Source organism: Schistocerca nitens, chromosome 3 (assembly GCF_023898315.1).
Source record: "Schistocerca nitens isolate TAMUIC-IGC-003100 chromosome 3, iqSchNite1.1, whole genome shotgun sequence".
NCBI classification, from domain to species: Eukaryota; Metazoa; Arthropoda; class Insecta; order Orthoptera; family Acrididae; genus Schistocerca; species Schistocerca nitens.
Window position 1 is genome coordinate 407,071,452 of NC_064616.1, and position 18,841 is coordinate 407,090,292.

The following is an 18,841-nucleotide window of genomic DNA, read 5'->3' on the forward strand; positions in this document are numbered from 1 at the left end:
AAAATAACACCCTGGACCATATTTAAACTCTTATGTGGTGTGATCGTAACGTTAACATCCCCCAACTTGTCACAAGGAAGTAACCTGCGTGACTGGGCGGAGGATGCCGTTTTTATCAAAACTGACCCAGAGCGCATTTTGGACAAGCCCTCCACCTCCCCAAACTTGTCCTCTAAATGCTCGACAAAGAACTGAGGCTTCACGGATACAAAGGATTCCCCATCAGCTCTGGTACAGACGATATACCTGGGCGAATACGTGTCACTGTCATTCATTGCCTTTCGTTCCTCCCATGGTGTGGCCAGGGATGGGAACGATTTGGGGTCATAAACGTTACCTTTAAAATGAGCCCTCGAACGCTTAGAGACTGCTGGTGGCTGGCCACCAGCAAGAGATGATGTGCCACGCTTCATTGCGTGTCATCCACCCTGATGTCACCTACTCCGACCAAGGGCCCTCCCCATGGGCGCCACCCAGCCACAGCAAGGGCCACCTGGCAGGATGGCCATTGCCGGGAGTCCTGATGCCCCAGGGAGATGGGCATCTACTCCTTGGCATACATGGGGAGTAAACGGCGCAGGCATCAGTAGAGCGATCCCTGTGTTGTCAGGGGGCTACAACCAACAGGGTACATGGCGGCCCCACCACAACGGACTGGCTACCGTGCTGGATCTTAGGTGCAAAAATGTATGAGGTCGTCGTCGCAGCGAAAAGTAACACTGCACAGTGCAGCGTGGTAATCGCACCCAGGGACGTATCCTCGCCCAAGAGATGGAAAACGAGCTGGACACCATTGCAACGACGAGAAAGCCGGCTAAAGGTCTCAATGCACGACAAATACAGTGCACCATGTAAGGTGCCCTTCCCCAATTGGCTCGCTCTTCGGAACAATTTAGAAAGATGGAGGTCAAACCCGAGAGGGGACCATCACATAAGGCCGAAACATTTGAGACTCCTTTTAGTCGCCTCTTACGACAGGCAGGAATACCGCGGGCCTAGTCTAACCCCCGAACCCGCAGGGGGGGGGGGGGGGGGGTTGTCTGAATCTATGAATTTCGCTAGTAATTATAACAACGCTGATCATTCGCAAACCCAATCAACCACATAATCAGACAGCGATTGGCATTCATCCGTTCAGCTTTACTCCCTCAGCTCGTATAGCCCCCCGCCCCCTTTTGTCTGCGGAAAATTTATTTCTAGATGCGACGAGGATTCTCCTGGCAGAGATCACATACACTATACATGCATTCAAAAGTCAACTTATGATTCATTCAGAAATCAACTTAAAATGTGTTCAACAATGTTCAAAAACAAACAGGGAAGCGTTTCAAAATGATATAAATAATCGATAGGCAAACGTGCGCTGGATGCTAGGAGCTTTGTGAAACAAGTCTTTTTTACTCAAGGATATGAATTTGGCGCCCCCTTTCCCCGGTAGCATCTAGATGCTTGCAGCGAGTGCTTGCTCAGCCAACAGCCACATTCCTGTTTCCAGAAGCGGGAGAATCTACTACTCAAACGTGACTCAACTGCACATGCGCATGAGCCCGAGCGTAACTGCTAAAACAAATCGACTGTAAACAATTGCGACTTCACGCTCATTGGAGGCAATTTGTTATTATGAAGTACTGCACAGTCTTCCTAAAGCCTTTGACACATTTTCAATTAGCAGACGCTTGCATGAGCACTGTGTGTCGTTGTTGTATATGGCGCATTTCCTTTGCAATTTAAGTTATTTTCGTTTTTTTCTCTCGTTTATGTTTTATTGTTGAAGTAATGTTCTGCAGTAGCGGGATACAGTAATATCCTTTGTTAGAGTATCAGTTCTTACCAGTCAAAAATACAAAAATTTAACTGAAAACTAAAACAATGAAAAATTCCCGGAATTCTAAAAATATCCCGGGTTTTTCCCGGTTTTCTCCCGGATGAATAAATTCCCGGGTTTTTCCCGGATCTCCTGGTTGTCCCGGGTCGTATACACCCTGTATTAGCATTTAACCGCTACTCGACAAAGTAGGAATAACGCCATCTATATTTTGCAGACATAGGTAGATTATGCAGCGAGTTTCTCACCCAAAAAATCGCATTGGAATGTTAGCTATTTGTGAGAAGATTGTCGCACGCCGCGTGTAAAAAGGAGAAACGCCTAGCAGCTTGTGCAGGGTGAGGTGCCACTGGCTACAGAACACAGTCACTCATGTCCCGCAAAGCTAGTTATTTGGACAACATGCATTACATTTCTGTCGTTGTAAGGCCGATGGTTTTGCGATGTTTTCACGGTCTCAGCGACGTTATCTTTCAAGAAGATAACGCAAGACCGCATGTTCCATTTGCTGTCCTGACCTACCTCTATGCACCAAGTGCTGTACTGCTGTACTCGCCAACACGTTCCCCATATCTCTCACCCACTGAACACATTCCGTCATGGGCTGTCGTGAGATTGGACCGCTACTACAATTGATGGACTCAGGCATAGCGTTGAAGTAGCATGAAATGCCGTACGCATATCTGTCATCGAAGCACAGTTCAACTCTATGCCCAGTCCGGTTAGACACGCTGTTGCTGCCAGAGATGGCTGATCTGTGTACTAAATTTCGTACCTTGTACACCCCCAAAAATCACCCGTATTTTTCCTACTAAGTTGTATGCGCACAGTAAGTAAATTTGCGTTATTTGCTATCGCTCGACTGCTACGGTCGCAGGTTCGAATCCTGCCTCGGGCATGGATGTGTGTGATGTCCTTATGTTAGTTAGGTTTAAGTAGTTCTAAGTTCTAGGGGACTGATGACTACAGATGTTAAGTCCCATAGTGCTCAGAGCCTTTTTTTTTTTCTTTTGCTATCGCTCCCAAAGTTGCAATTTTAACTCTGAGTACCAGTGGTTTCTGCCTGAAAATACCTTTTTGTTAATTTTTTATGTACCAAGGTTTGCCGGCCGATGTGGCCGAGCGGTTCTAGGCGCTTCAGTCTACAGTCGCAGATTCGAATCCTGCCCCGGGCATGGATGTGTGTGATGTCCTTAGGTTACTGAGGTTTAAATAGTTCTAAGTTCTAGGTGACTGATGACTTCAGATGTTAAGTCTCATAGTGCTCAGAGCCATCTGAACTATTTGAGTACCAAGGCCTTAAGCATGAAACCAAAGATGCTATAGCTGGACAGAGACAGCCAGTGATACTGTGCAATACCATTGCGAATGTACTGCATTGTAGCAGTCACTTATACCGTTCAAAGCAACAGCCGACGCGGAGGTTGTGCTACGTGACTGTAGCAGATTGTGACATGTGGTTTTTTTTTATAATATGTTTTTGGCATTATGAGTTCACGGAAGTTTCGAGATGTGGAACTGAATCTAAGAAAAATGCAGATTTTCTGTCAAATATAACGCATAAAACGATGTGTGGTTGAAAACCGTATGCCCTAGTTCCAAAGTGAAACCACCTCCTTGAAAAAATAGAGTTTTTATTTTTTTATCCATTTTTCTTGGGTTTGTTGCTTATTGTGATAATAAAGGTTAATTATATGAAAAATTTTAAAATTATATTTCTTTTCATATTGATGGGACTCAGAGGGTTAATGGCCAGCAGGGTAAGTTTGAGTCAGGCATGGAAGCCTGCTCAGATACAGTAGCTTAATGGTTAAGGCGACTGTTCGCGCAAGGCAGGAAATCTGGGGTAAAGTCCCCCTCCGGTACTGGTTTCCAATTGTCATTTAATTCTAATGAAAACATCGCGCGTTATATTGCTCTAATCCTCCTGTAAGGACGCAAAACGCCTAACGACCAAAGAATCTGCCAGTCGGTCAGACTGGAAATCTGCGCCGAGGAGCTAAGAGAGAGAGGGAGGGAGAAAGAGAGACGGGGAGCCACAACTGGCGTGAGAAGCGCCGTGATGTAACGGCGACGCGAATGTCTCAACGAGGGTGCGATTATCCTAAGATAACTTCCCGTCGCCAGGGTGGGGGCAGCGCCGCCGCGGCTTTCACAGCCTTGAACCTCCATCCCGCCGATTGGGCCACAAAACAATAACAGCCACAGAGTCCTCCCCTACAATTTAGCGGCGACAAGTTATTTCGTCACAGCGGGCGGAAACGTCAACGCACTGGACGTCACGATCATTGGACAACTTGCAAGATTCGTAAGGAAACGAGCGATTGACGCGCAAGTTGCGATTCGGTCCTTCCGCAACGAAGCTCGCCTATCTTACGCAAACATTTTGCGAAGATACCCGGCGAGGCAAGCAGTTCCAGAACAGAGAAGTAAACGTCGTACGTACTACACAGTGCAACAGTGAAAATATGAATTGCTTGAAGCTAACTAATATTTATCAAGTGCATTATGCCGACAACGAATATCACAAAGAAAATTGAAACCTAGCTGTGATTTTTGTTTTACAAAGGTTTTCATCCACAAAGGAAATTAGAAGAAATTTATTAACAAAGTACGTATAACTCTTACATATTTCCGCGGGCTGACTTTCTCGCAGTTTGCTGCAGTTGAGCATGCTGGCGTGCTGTGGATCGCTGGTTCAAAACCGATCATCAAAATATTTATTACTTAGTATTTATCATTTCTATAATGTTCTCGAAATTATTTATGTTTGCATATTTTGCAATATTCAGTGATTGCATAAATGGCAACACACTCCATCCACGAAGCAGTTCTGCACTGTGCCTGTAATAAACGTGCTTTCAGTGCTAAGTCTTATACTTCACTGATGATCCTACTTTAGGATTTTGACTTTATTGTGGTTACGAAGTGGCGTCGTTTGGTGGAGACGATGGGTATTTAAAAACATTTAAATACAGTGGCGCCAAGTAGGCAAAGTGAAATCTGTCGTCTACATGGAACCGGAAAACAAGCAGTAAATCGTTCGTAAGTCCGTGTATTATGTATTAATGTAACCAAGGATCCCAAAACAGTAGGAAGTCAGCTGCACACCAGGCATCCATCAGTATTTACCGGAGACGTTGGTCAGGACGGCACAGCACGACAGTGGCTCGAGAAAAAACGAAGAGAAGTTCTAAAGCTGAGAAAAATTCCAGGTGGAACTGAAGAAAACGACAATCAGCAGCAAGTCTGTTTATCTGAAGAACAAGGCCAAACTTCTTGGGGAAAACAGAGACTTACATACAGAAAGTTTTGGTCCTATGCCACATTCTGAATCCGACTATGACACAAGTCGACAAAATTTCACACTTTATGTAAGGCGTCGCATGAGGTTTGTATCAAGCTCTTCTGGTAAAGGATGACACAACAACAAAGAATTTGTCAAGTGATGTCAGAGCATCGAGGAAATCCAACAGCAACAACTCGGACCAAAGAAATGACAGTCAGTTGTGGAAGACAATAATGAAGTCGCCTCTTTCATATGCTAGGTAGTAAGAGAAGAGATAAGCAGTTTATGGCAGCTATTAGTGTCGCACCGAGTACACCAGGGATATAAAACATCAATGTCGACCGCATGCGTCAGAAGTTAATAGAAAATGTTGAAGAAAAGTATCTATCTTTAGTACCAACCTCAGCCACTAGTCGAACGCGCCAAGAAGAATGGTCTCTGCAATCTCCGAATTATGTTGCAGCTATCAAACGACAGCCCAGCATCCGACCAACGCAGGTATACCCAACGCCAAGCAGAACAACAGACATTTGGAGGACAGAAGAACACGCCGGTATGTTTCCATCGTGAACGCCCTGAACAAGTCGACTGGCGAGATGGGCACTGAGGCTTCAGGAATACAACACAATGATATACAAATGTGGACGCAAACACAAGAACACTGATTGGCTTTCAAGGATTGCTTTAGTAGAACACAGCTGTGTGGATGAAGTATCAGTCATAAATGACATGGCTGCAGAACAGAGGGAAGATCCATCACTGCTGAAAACGAACACAGAAGCCTTGAAGGAGGAGGAACCAATCAAACAAATTACAATTAAAGCTACAAGATGAATGGCTGATAGCCATCCCGGCTCATCGACGGCCAACTATGGTGAAGTATTTCCACGCCGCACCAACACTGGTCACCTAGCATTCATGAAGACTCTGGTCCGTTAGACACTATGTGAACCACTGCAAGGAATGCCAATGACATAGGCAGTGTCGCAGTTACTTCCAGGGCAACTGATGTCAACTCTGCCTGCAGCAGCGCTTTTCCATAAAGTTGGAATCTACCTCTTGGTGATGTTCCCAAAGTCGACAAATAGGAATCCACTATCTCCCTCGCTACTCTGCCACCAAAGCTTTTCAGACTGCCAAAGCTTCAGAATTGCAAAGTTTCTTCAAGAAGACCTTCTGAAAAATGGAGCCCCCATGTCATTTATGATCGTGGAAAAGTTGTCCAGTTGACGGCTGTTATTGGAGATAATTTCAAACTGTGACATCATACACAAATGCCTTCACCCACAGACGAATGGTCTCACACAACGCTTTAGTATGGTATTTGTAAATTTTCTCTCAATGTACGTTGGTGTCCAACAGAGTGTGGTATAAGTTACTGCCCATCGTGACGTTTGCATAGAACGCAGTGAAGCAAGACACTACAGGCTTCACGCCATTGTTTCTGCTCCATGACAGTGATGCCAATATGGCAATGGATACACTGTTCCTGATTCAATCAGGCGATACTTAAGACGAAACCGTGAAACACCTTGACACCAGGACTGTAGAAGCAAGGTAGCTGGATCGTATATGGACCCTGGATGCTCACGACTCTAGCCAGTGAGGTGAGCCTGTGAGACTTAGTATGGATTTTTAGAGCTGTGCCGAAAGTGAGACTACCAGAAAAGTCAGTAAAGTGTTATTTTGGGCCATATTTTATCCCTTGTCGCTTGTCGGGCGTCATATACATGACCCTTCATCGAGACGACAAAAACGCAGAGATTTCGTCCATGTCCTCCGAATGAAGCCCTATTACAATCCTAGGTGCATATCGATGACAGGTGCTTCTCGTTCAAGTAAACTGAAAACCTTCTCGACCGTCGCAAACCTCCAATGGAAGGGGCTACCTTCAATGCTCCTCATGGTGATGAGCATGTGACAACACAACCTGAATGGGGGGGGGGGGGGGGGCGGAGGACGGGGGGGGGGGGGGGGGCGGCATCCTCCAGCGCTGGAATACAGAGCACCACTGACAAGATCTACATCGAGGATGCTGCAGTCAGCTCAAATGACAACATCTGAAACAGCACGGTGTTCTTTCTCCAAGAGAGGGAGCAATGCTTTATGCTGTGCTGTATACAACATAGAGTAGTTGGTTGGGTGGTTTAATGATTAAAAGGGACCAAACTACGAGGTCATCAGTCCTTTCTATCTGGAACACACAAGACAACAAAACTACACACCAAGTAAGTGCCTAGTGTGCAAAACCCCTAAGTCTATCGAAAGTCAAGAAAGCCTAGAGAAAGGAACAAAGAAGAAGAAAAGGAGGGAAAGGAAGAAAGGAGGCACGTAGGGTGCCTCAGTCAGGGAGCAGCTGGAGGCCCCCAAAGGCAGAAAGGGTGAAGTGGCACATACCCCAACCCCTTACGAGAGGCACCCCGCACACCAATACCCAGGAAAGACTAGCAACATGGACAGAGCATCAGAAGCACAGGAAGACAACGATAGAACACCTAGTCAAACAGAACATGAAGGGTGAAGAAGAGCAAACCAGTGGGTAGGCGAGGGCTGGGGTGGACCACCAAGCCCAGACAGCTGCTGCCCATTCAGAGCAGAGGAGGCAACAGGGCGTTCTGCCAAACTCCTCAATGGGCTTACAAGAAGGAGGTGCCCTCAGAGTGTGGTAAAAAGCCATGTTAAGTGAGAGGAAGTTTAAGAGTCCGCCACAGGGCGGCTAGGTTAGCACAGTCATCAAAATGTGGATACCATCAAATGGACACCACAACAACAATGGGGCAGATCCTCAATACAGAGGACATTACCATGAGTCAGCTGAGTATGGTCGATGCAGAGCCAGCAAAGGATGACGGAGTCCTTGTGAGAGGCTTGCATGGAGGGCCTCCTTTATGGCATGTAATTTGTTTGACAAAGTCAGAGTATGCCCTTCCATATTCTAAATCCTTAGAAATTAATGGTATAATACTGATCCCACGAGCCAGACTGCCGGTAGCCTATTTGGCCAGGTAGTTGGCGATATAATTGCCCGCAATCCCAGCATGACCTGGAGTCCTGACAAAGACCACTAACCATTGACATTGAGGGCACAAAGAGCATTCTGGATAGTTAGAACCAAGGGATGTCGAGGTTAACACTGGTCAAGAGCTTGCAAACTACTTGAAGAGTAGCTACAGATGACGAAAGACTTACTGGTGCAGGAACAAATATGCTCAAGAGCATGAAAGATGGCTACTAATTCTGCAGTGAAAATACTGCACTCATCCAGCAAGGAGTAGAATCCAGTACACCCCGCATAAAAATAAGCAAAGCCAGTGTGACCGGCAACCATTAAGCCATCAGTATAGACTACTTCTGGACATCAAAACGCACTGAGTGTAGAGAAGAAATGGCAGCAAAGGGCCTAAGGATAGTCGCCTAAACGAGTGTGGGGATCTGCCCAAAAACCACTCAGGCTGGCTGCTTTCTTAGTCCGTCTCACCTGCCTATCTCTTAAGACAGTGCAGTGCACGCTACACTACATTGTGCAAAAGAATTAAAGGATCACTGTTTGAAACCTCGTCATCCCCCCCCCCCCATTGTGACGCATAAGTTTGAAATTTGGCTGAAAGGTGCCCACAACCTTCCTCTGTAATGGTCAGAAGTGTGGCGCCCTGCAACGTCACGCTAGGTCTCGACGACACATCGAACAGCGAGGTGTCGACACATGCGAAAAAAAAGCCAGAGTTCCGAAGTTCATGCGGCATGTAAGGTGGGTTAATGATGTCACGTTTATATCGAATTTCACCACAATTGTACCCAACGGCACCGTGGCCTTATCCCACGATGGGAAGATCATCAATTCCTTTCTTACCCTGGAACCATGCGGTTTTCTTATGAATAGCAGAGGTAAAGATTTCAGACACACCGCCGCTCAAAATCGACAAGAAAAAGTATCAAGGGGTGGCGTAAAGAGGTCAATGAAACCATCCCTTCCTTGGGCATTCATTCAACACATTTTGCAGCCGGAAACGACAGTTTGCGCTGTGACGCGCAACAAAACTACGTTCTTGATAACCTTTGTCACTGCTGACAGCCTTCGGACAATTCAACCTTTCTCTAAACACATCGCACCGCTGCAATCTCATTGAACGCGATCGCACCCCTTTTGAGCGCAGTGCGACTGCAATTTTTGCTCTGGTGTACAGAGTGGAACCACTAGGGACCGTTAGAAACCTTCGATAAAATTTGAAAGTGACCGCAAGGGCAAATAGTGTTTACGCTTTTCCAGCCCTCCTGTGGCGTGATCATTGGGGCAGCGACATTGACACGTGGGTCAATAAGACCGCAAACGGTCCCTCTGAAACCACCCGGTTCAGCAACACCCTCCGTGCCACCCACTCATCTTTGTTGAGCATTTTAAAACTGTACCTGTACAAAGACAGAGACAACTATTGACCGATTTCCCGCAGCCAGGCAACCCCCTGGCGATATCACCCAGATTCCGCATGCCCACAAGCACATGCTAGGTACTAGCATAGTACCACTCAGCTGAAGGTTGTCGAGGTGTTGCCTGGGGTTCGGTCAAGAGTTGTTTCTGTCTCTGTACAGATCATTTTAAAGTGCTCAACAAAGGTGTGTGGGATTACTGAGGCGGTTGTCTAACTGGGGCGTTTTACATGAATCCTTTGCTGTTTTATTCACGCATGTGTCAACGTCTGAACCCTCCCCTCCCCACAGTGGTCACACCACATGAGGGCGCGAAACATGAGGGCTGAAGAAGGAAACACTCTTTGTGACTTGTACCACTTTCCAATTTCGTCGGATGTTCTTGAAGGTACCTAGTGCCTCCACCCTGTATACCAGGGAAAAATTGTGGTCGCACCACACTCCAAGAGTCAGATCAGGTTCAATGGAGTTGCAGCCTTGCGATGGCCTTAGAGAAGGGCTGTATCGTCCGGAGGGTGTCAGCAGTGTCGAAGGGTGTCAAGAATGTCGTTTTGTTGTTGCGTATCGCACTGCAAACTGTAGTTTTCGATCGTGAAATGTGTTGTAAACGGACGCCCCAAAAGAAGGTGTGGATTTATTGATGTCTTTTGTGCCACCTCCTGAGGTGTTTTCGTGTCAGTTTTGAGCAGCTGTACGTCTGAAATGTTTTCCTTTGCCACCCACAAGAAATCCGCGCGAATTCAACGCCGGGCGTCGTGATTCTGACTTCCGTTGCATAGGCGTCAAAAGAATGGGCGGAATGTGGTAAGAGGTGGTGTGATGACCTTCCCATCGTACGAAACGTACACTGTGGTGTTGGGCAGACTTGTGACATAATTTGGTGCCGATGTGACATCATTCATTCACTTTACACCCAAATAAAGTTTTGAGCTCTGACCTTATCCTCAGTTGTGTTGACACCTTTCTGTTTGAAGCGTCACCGAGCCAGGGATGACATCACAAGGCTCTAAACGTTTGCACTGTTATAGATAGGTGCAGTACGCACCTTGGAGCTAAATTTTACTGCGTCGCAATGGAGGGAAATTGAAGGGATTTTAAAAAAGTGACTGCGCACTATATTTGTCTTCTGGGATAGCATTGTTCGTGCCCCTCTTCAGGAGCCTCTTGGCCAAGTTTTACTTTAATACTTCCTGCGTGTCGTCCTGCAGCGCACATCACTGCCACAGTTTTTTAGTTTTTGCTCTGCTGGTATGAATATTTTTCATGAAAGACAAAGGCTGGGTTCGACATATGTTCAGCACACGGTTCTTATCTCACTTTAATTTTCATTACGACAGAAGTTCAGCTGCATTTTGAATGATTCACTGGACCCAGAGAGTGAAGCACTCTTCAGCAACGGCAGCCCCTAACGCTCTAATTACAGACTTAGCGAGCACGCCTAACCCAGTAAATCACGAAGTTGTTGCGTTTTTTCCCGAAATCTAGGGCCATTCAGCTGCCCATGATAGTCTGTCCTGTGCAAGCATCTGCGCTTCTGCATGACTACTGAAACCTACATCCAGCTGAACTTCATAACTTTAGCCAAGTGTTGTCGAGCTAGTCACGTTTCTTTAACTAATACTCAGGCACACCCTAAAATTAGGCTACCAGCAAGACCATAAATGTTGGCAACAAAGTATCTCACGTCCTGTCCATATCTGATAAACGCGTGAAGTGGCGATGTTTGCCAACTACAAATTATTTTATGAAATGGAGACAAACGTGGGTGAAAAAAAGTAACGTCTACCAGTAGCTTCCGTTCATTGTTTTTCTCCGCCCTTCGCCCTCGAGAATCTTAACAAAGTGGCCCAATAATTAACGCATAGGATTCGTTTTCTGGAATAATTTGTTTAAAATCCCAGCCATGCAGCCCAGGTAAAGTAAACTTTCCCCGTGAATTACGTCCCTTTAGAAGACAATAACTCTTCCTCCGAAGCCGAACGACGTGGAGCAATTATAAGCCAATATAAGGATTGAACTTTTTGAAGGTGAGGGAGCGGAAAAGGCGTACTCGCTGACTCCTTTATCGTCACGATGTCGCAGTAGTGAGAAATTCATACAAAGTTGCGGAAATACTACTGAGTAAAGATTGCTGCACGCACCTCAGCGTGGCTCAAAGCTTTCTTTTCTGCATTTCATACCCCACAATAACGAAATAAGATTAGGGTTTAACGCCCAGACAACGAAAAAGCCACCCAAGTTGGACTAGGGCAAGGATATAAGCCACACCCTTTACAAAATGAACCATTGCGGTGTTCGCCTTAAGCGATCTAGGGAAACCACGGAAAACTTAAATCTGGATGGTTGGACGGTGTTCCAGTACGCTAAACACTGCGCCACCTCACTCACATCCAAACGCCAGAGGCTTTACTGCGTGTCTTGCTGGAACTATGAGTTGGTTGATGAAGGGTGACTGGATGCGCATTGCCCGGAAAATGCAAGAGTTTGGGTTCGAATGTCGGTCAGGCGCACAGTTTTAACCTGACAGGAGCAGTCACATCAACACGCATTGCGCAGAACAGTTAAACATTAATTAAATAAACATATGAAGTTTTACTAACCAACGACCACATACAAAGAGAAAAAAATCGACGGATTCCGATAAAAGTGTTTGTACCTATGCGTGTGAAGGCCATCAGTCTGCGCTCTGCTGCTGTAGCGATCAAAAATCCTGCTCGTAATGCTATTCAGACATTCCGACGTGTAAGACAGTCTGAAAAGTGGTTAGTTATCGTTTGTGACAAATGTTAAACTGCTACAATAGTGATGCAGATGTTTACTGAAGTGTATTCAAATGGTGCCAGGCTATCATGGTCTGTCTTTGCTAACCTTATGCAATACTTCAAGAAACAAGTGTGAAGAATAAAAGCCGGCCGAAGTGGCCGAGCGGTTCTAGGCGCTTCAGTCTGGAACCGCGCGACCGCTACGTCGCAGGTTCGAATCCTGCCTCGGGCATGGATGTGTGTAATGTCCTTAGGTTAGTTAGGTTTAAGTATTTCTGAGTTCTAGGGCACTGATGACATCAGATGTTAAGTCCTATAGTGCTCGGAGCCATTTGAACCATTTTTGAAGAATAAAATGCGCAAACAAGAAGTATCAGCAACTGATGAGAGAAAGGCGACTAACATTTTATTAGTGGCAATATACAATCACCATTTCTTGCCTTACAATTTTCACTTCATCAACAGCTTCATGACAGACTTTAAAAATCTGTTACAGTTCTTTGAACTGTGTCTACGAATAATAGAAATTGATGCGGCGTTTCCATGCAAGATTTTGTTGAAAATCCGCGCTGCCTAGGAAAACTATGAGTATCGACCATGATCTGTCAACGTGTGGTCCTGGAAATTTACAGTCTCATCAATGTTTCCAATTTTGATGAGTGTAAACAGTCAATTATCTACAGTTCCTGCAAGATATGCCACCGCTCATACTGGAAGATTTGGCAGACGATATTGTAATCCATGTGGTACTAACATAACGGATGTCCCGCTCCTTCTGCACAGATTCGCAGACCTAGCAGAACATTTGGACCTCGTTGTATGGGACGTTCGTGAAACACTAAAGGCTTGCACGGTCCCCTGATTTAATACTTCTGGACTTTTATCTGTGGGGAAAACTGAAAGAAGAGGTCTACAAGGAAACGCCGACGACTCATGACACGAACTGTAGAGTACGGATATGAGATGCGTAAAGTCAAGGTGAAATTCAACGTGCAATATTGCCAGAATCACTTTATAACATATATCACTGCTTAAGGCCAACATTTTGAGTACTTGAAATGACACTCGTAACAACAAACTTAGGAACAGTACTCGAGTACCTTGTTTGCGTACATATGGTGGAGTAAGGCAGACGTTTTTGCGCTCTTGCCTTCGGAGTGCGTGACAGTCGCTTGTGGAACTGTTATTTTGTTACTATTTGATAAAGTTCCACACACGTTGTGTCGTCGAATTGGTCCCCGGAGTCTCTTTCCACTGCCACGGATGAAATATACGGGTAGGTCAGAAACAGCCTGAAAAGCTTGTAAGGGTGTTCCAGGGTAGGTTATGCTGAGAAATAACGGTCAAGAAAAAAAAATTGGATTACTTTAGGCCTTTTCCGACGTAGTCTGATAATTCGCCACATTTTCCGCTATAAACTATCGAAAACCACACCAGGACATATTTAAAGATTTTCGACAAATTTTAGGTGGCGTGTCTTGGCTACACCATCCTGCGCTTAGGCAAGCTACACACAATCAAATCGAACAGCTGAACGGAAATTGGAACCACGGTCCTTTTGAGTTCAAGTTCCATGAGTTACCCAGGCAAACAATATGAGAAAAGGAGGCGCGATGTGCGTCTGAAAATCGAGTGTATCGCAAAACAAACTTAGCAGCTACACAGAATGTTGCCCGTGAAAATCAGATAGTTCAGAGAAGAGCTTCGATGTTTGTTCCTACACTGCTGGCCATTAGAACTGCAACACCATGAAAGCGAAATGTAACAAATGTCACATTGGTAGGAATTCTACAGCAAGTTTCGATATGCAGATTGTTAACGAAGGTATGAGCACACGGAATAAGTTCCCAGATATGTGAGTGGCTCGAAGATTTCTTAAGTAACAGAACTCAGTACGTTGACCTCGATGGCGATTATTCAAAGACAAGGGAATCGTCAGGAGTGCTGCAGGGACGTCGCTCTACCTACGAATGGAACAGGAAAGGAAATGGCTAGTAGTGGTACAAGGTACCCTACGGAACGCACCGTACAGTTGCTCGCGGTGTATGTATGTAGGTAGATTTAGGAGAAATGGTCTGCGCTATGCATCTCGAAAATTTTCATTGTTACAAGTACGATTACGAAGCAAAAATGGACAAGTTATGGTGCTGGAATATAGCTCCTGCTCACAACGTCAAGTAAGAACTGAATACACAATACAACTTGAAGCTAATCCGGACAACTCAAATACTTAAAAATCTGAGTGGAGATTTAAAAAAAAAAAAAGGAAGCAGAGAACAGTCTCAGGATATAATGTGTACTGCCGGGAAGTAACTGTTTTGTATGTAAGCCTGTCATTTTATTGAGGGTGCTCTTTCCGCGAATTACGCAACATGGACCAACACTGATTTGAAACCTACAGATTTTGCGCGGATCCTCTATGGTTACTCTCCAGAACTGGTATCAGCCACTGAAGCCTGGAAGTCACTACAGTGTTCTCGGAGAAGAGTCGGTGAAGTAGCACATGGTAATATCTACTGGCAAAAATTTATCAATTTTCTTGTCACTTAACGCTCTCGCTGTCTGCTAAGCAATTGAGAACCAGGCGGAAACAATGAGTGAATTTTCGTAAGAAATATTGAGTTTGGGCAACACTTCAGAATGAATGAAGGACAGGAGTTTAACAAAAATATGCAAACACCACGAGAAACGCATGCCTGAACATAATTGCAGATGCTAGCCAGTCCCGCAGACTGCACTGTTTTATTTGACCACGCACAGCACCTGTGCCATGTCCTCAATACGTTACAAGTGTCAGTCGTGGTCACAACAGTGTTCTCGGTAGTTGTGAGTATTATGGCGGAGCTACGTGAATTCAAACGTGGGCAAAATGTTGGTCCTCGTACGGAGGGTGCTTCCGTAGCTAAGACAACCGAAGTGTTTAGTATTTCTAGTGGCATCATATAGAAGATTTATACCGCATACTGGGAAAGCGGAAAAATATCACGAAATATGGGCACGAAAGTCTAAGTTGAGTGATCGTGACAGGCGGTCACTGAAGAGGATTACGACGAAAAATAGGACGACAGCTGCGGAACTGAATGACGGACGCGCGAACCCTGTCAGGGCCGAACCAAAACGAAGGGAGCTCCATAAGCAGGGAATTGCGGGACTAGATGAAACACCAATATCACTCATCAGTGCTGCAAATGCTCATATCAGAAAAACGTGGTGCTGGAGCCGTAAAATCTGGACTATGAAAGAAAGTTCAGTCCATGGCGGGGTTTCGGCGATGATCTGGGCTGCCAAATCGTGGTATTCCATGCGCTCCAAGGTTACTCTGCGGAATCGCACTACCCATTTTGGCGCATCAGGTCAATCCCCTTGTACAACAGTTGTTCCGCAATGGCCATGATGTTTTGTAAGACGACAGAGCCACTGCTAAAAGCTCCCATCGTCAAGGACTGGTTTTGTGAGCACGAAGATTAATCGTCGCTTCTCCCCTGGTCACCACAGTCACCAGATCGCAATACTGAGCCTTCGTCGTCTACTTTCGAGAAAAGAGTGCGCGATAGCTATCCACCTCCATCATCGTTACATGAACAAGCCACTACTTTGCAGGAAGAATGATATAAAATTACCTTGAAATACATACAGGACCTGTATTTATCCATTATGAGATGACTGGAAGCTGTTTTGAATAACATCAGGTTCCCTGCACCACATTAGGCCGTCATTCACTCCGAAACCAACGAGCTGAGCCCCGCCCACTTCGTCCCCCAACCTCCACAGCTTAGATTCTAAACACGCTCTTGACAGTAGTACTGCTTTCGCGTAAACAGCAGTGTTATCATCAAACAAACTACACGATACCGTTTCTGAACTGACGAGTCCAGCGACCAGTATACAATGTCACATCGAAGTTGCAGAAGGGAAAACGCACCTGACCTAGTGTCAGCAAGACAAGTTTCGAGCAACCACCAGATAACGTCGCTTTTACTTAGCTCTTGTTAAGTCCCTGTCTCAACTCGTGAATGCATGTGAAAACATTTAATTGCACTATTCACATCAACTTTCAGTATTAATAGAGGTACGGTGATCTATTAGCAGTAACGCCTGGCCTAGTGTCAACAAAGCATGTTTGCGTAGAACCTAAAACAATTGTACAGTATGTGAACGACCGCCGCCTTAAAAAAAACGAAGTGGGTGGGAGCTAACATAAACTGGTTTCTAATGCTTGTCGCACTAAAATGAGTTAATATTTTGCACTGATACACACCAATAAAAGAAAGAGCGAGAAACGATCTGTTTACTTCTCATCTTTTATACTTCTCTAGTGTTGCTAGCGACAACTGAAAGATAAACAGCAATATATTTTGCAAAGCGGTATTTTGTTGACGGATTTACGCGCAAAATTAAATATGCAACATTCGAATCGCTTACCCTGAGCGTATGTTGCAAAGAGAGAGAGAGAGAGAGAAAAAAAGAAAATGTTCCAGTATACTAATGGCAATCCCACGCAGGTCGATTTACAAACTTAAGCAAACAAAACAAAAAAGCATATAAAAAAGCGGAGACAATGTAGAAAGAGTCGCTCACTGCTCATACCCACACCACTACGGTCGTGGGAATTTTCCGTTCGAAGATCTTCACCGGAGCGGGAAAAACAAAAAGCTGACACCGGCGATCTTTCATTGTAAGCATGTTCCGTCCAACAACAATAGAAGTCACACTTAGAGGACGAAAATGTGAATCTATTAGACAACAGTCACAAAGCTTCACGAATAAATACGTGCTCCTTCCACAAACAGCTCTTTCACTAGCACCAATCGGCAGGAGCGTATTCTAAACTTGAAGGCAGTATAAATAAATTTTCAATGTTTGTTACATGCCAGGAGAGATCCTTCCTTAAAACTACAACAATTTTTTTGGTGAGCAAACCCTGAAAGATGTTGCACGTCGTGGAATTTAGTTTCACCATAGCAACGTGGGGGTGGCCGCATTTCTAGTAGCTTCCACAGCGCGCCGTTACGAAATTTAACAGTATACGCGATTACATTTGAATATCATCACCTTAGTTAACTTTACGCCAGTAAATGTATAACCTCCAAGCAATTTTACACTGGCTACGGTATATTAAACATTAACTGACCTAGGAATTTCATTCTATGATTTAATCTCAAGACATCTATTTTCTGTTAAAACTGAAACGTTCTGCAATATAACAACACTCTATGAACACTTGTAAAACAAAATATAGTAGAACAACTTCGAACTCTCAGAAAATTTTCGGTTATTTATAAAAAGCCGGTTACAGCACACACACCTCTGACTCAAAGCAGAAGCCACACGAGAATATGGGTACAATGCAGGAAGCATGTCATGCCATTACTGCGGAACACTAATTTTAACACGAAATCGAAAAAACTAGTTTACTGGAAGAATGAACTTACCTTATGAGCAACATAGCACCAGACACCACACCCGTGTCATAGCCAAAAAGGAACCCTCCAATTGCGCTTAGAAACGTCAAAACGTAAATGTATTTTGAAGAACGCTCCGAGTTAACTTCCAAAAAGTCGCCATTGTTGGCCACGTTTGTTGATGCCTCGTAACCCGACATTCTGTTACGAATGTGACAGTGCCCGAGTTTCAATCCCCAACCGCACTACGCGCTTGCTAACAACCAATTGACGAGCGCCCCTGTGCCGCGTGGGTATACAAATAGCGAGATGTATCGATTATGGAGTCGAGGCGCGGGGCCGCAACTATCGATACCGTCGCCTCACTGCAAGGCTTGCGACCAGATCTGCCATCTAGCGGACGAACTCTGTAACTTGCTAGTACATTCGAGATCTTGAACGCAAGTGATTTTCCGATGAGTTCCACGGGTATAGATTGCCCTCAAGGTGGCATCCGCATATTTTAGCACTTCGGCACAACCACACTCTGATGTACTGCCTGATACCAAACGTAAATGAGACTGTTGCGGGAATACAGTGAAACAAAGAAACTATTTCTCAGCTACAAGAACGGTAATCGTACGCTGGTAATAAATCCGCATCATCAGAACATTAAGTACTATAACTCTATTTATTGAAACGTTACAGATCTTTATTCTCTGACACAACTGAACAACTCTATACATTGTGTTAAGATGAATAATGTTTTTTTATTAAATAATAATGGCGAAGAAACTGTATGTGGAAACCGGGATCATCAATTCGCCTTGTTTTTAATAGTTAACGATCGTCAGTTAAAAATACTTTTCTGAACTAACTATTCTTTTAATTTTATATTCCGGGCAACCGCAGCTGTTGAAAGACGTGATGTTAGGAAGAACTCCGCTTACAGTTGGTAAAATTGTTGTTTATTAAAGCTCTCTCTCTCTCTCTTTGAGTTTGCCCTGCTGTCATACCGATGCAGGCAAATTTTAAAGAATGGGGAACTTCTACTTTACCTTTCGTTCACCATAGTATTGACGATATTCTCTGAATAGTAAATTTTCACTAGGAGTGATGGGTATGCCTATGATCTTTTAACGTTGTTCACCATATGATG

At 44.8% G+C, this 18,841-nt stretch overlaps 1 protein-coding gene across 2 annotated transcripts in view; it reads right to left on the reverse strand.

Moving 5' to 3' along the window:
- Positions 1–17,956, reverse strand: part of LOC126248346 (proton myo-inositol cotransporter-like) — a 544,708-nt gene extending 526,752 nt beyond the window's left edge. For both annotated transcript variants that reach the window (XR_007545464.1, XM_049949254.1), the window contains exon 1: positions 17,734–17,956. Coding sequence is in view for 1 of the 2 variants with exons in the window: in XM_049949254.1 (XP_049805211.1) it covers positions 17,734–17,903 (170 nt within the window). In the remaining variant the exon portion in view is untranslated. The remainder of the gene's footprint in view (positions 1–17,733) is intronic.
- Between the last annotated feature and the right edge of the window lie 885 nt (positions 17,957–18,841).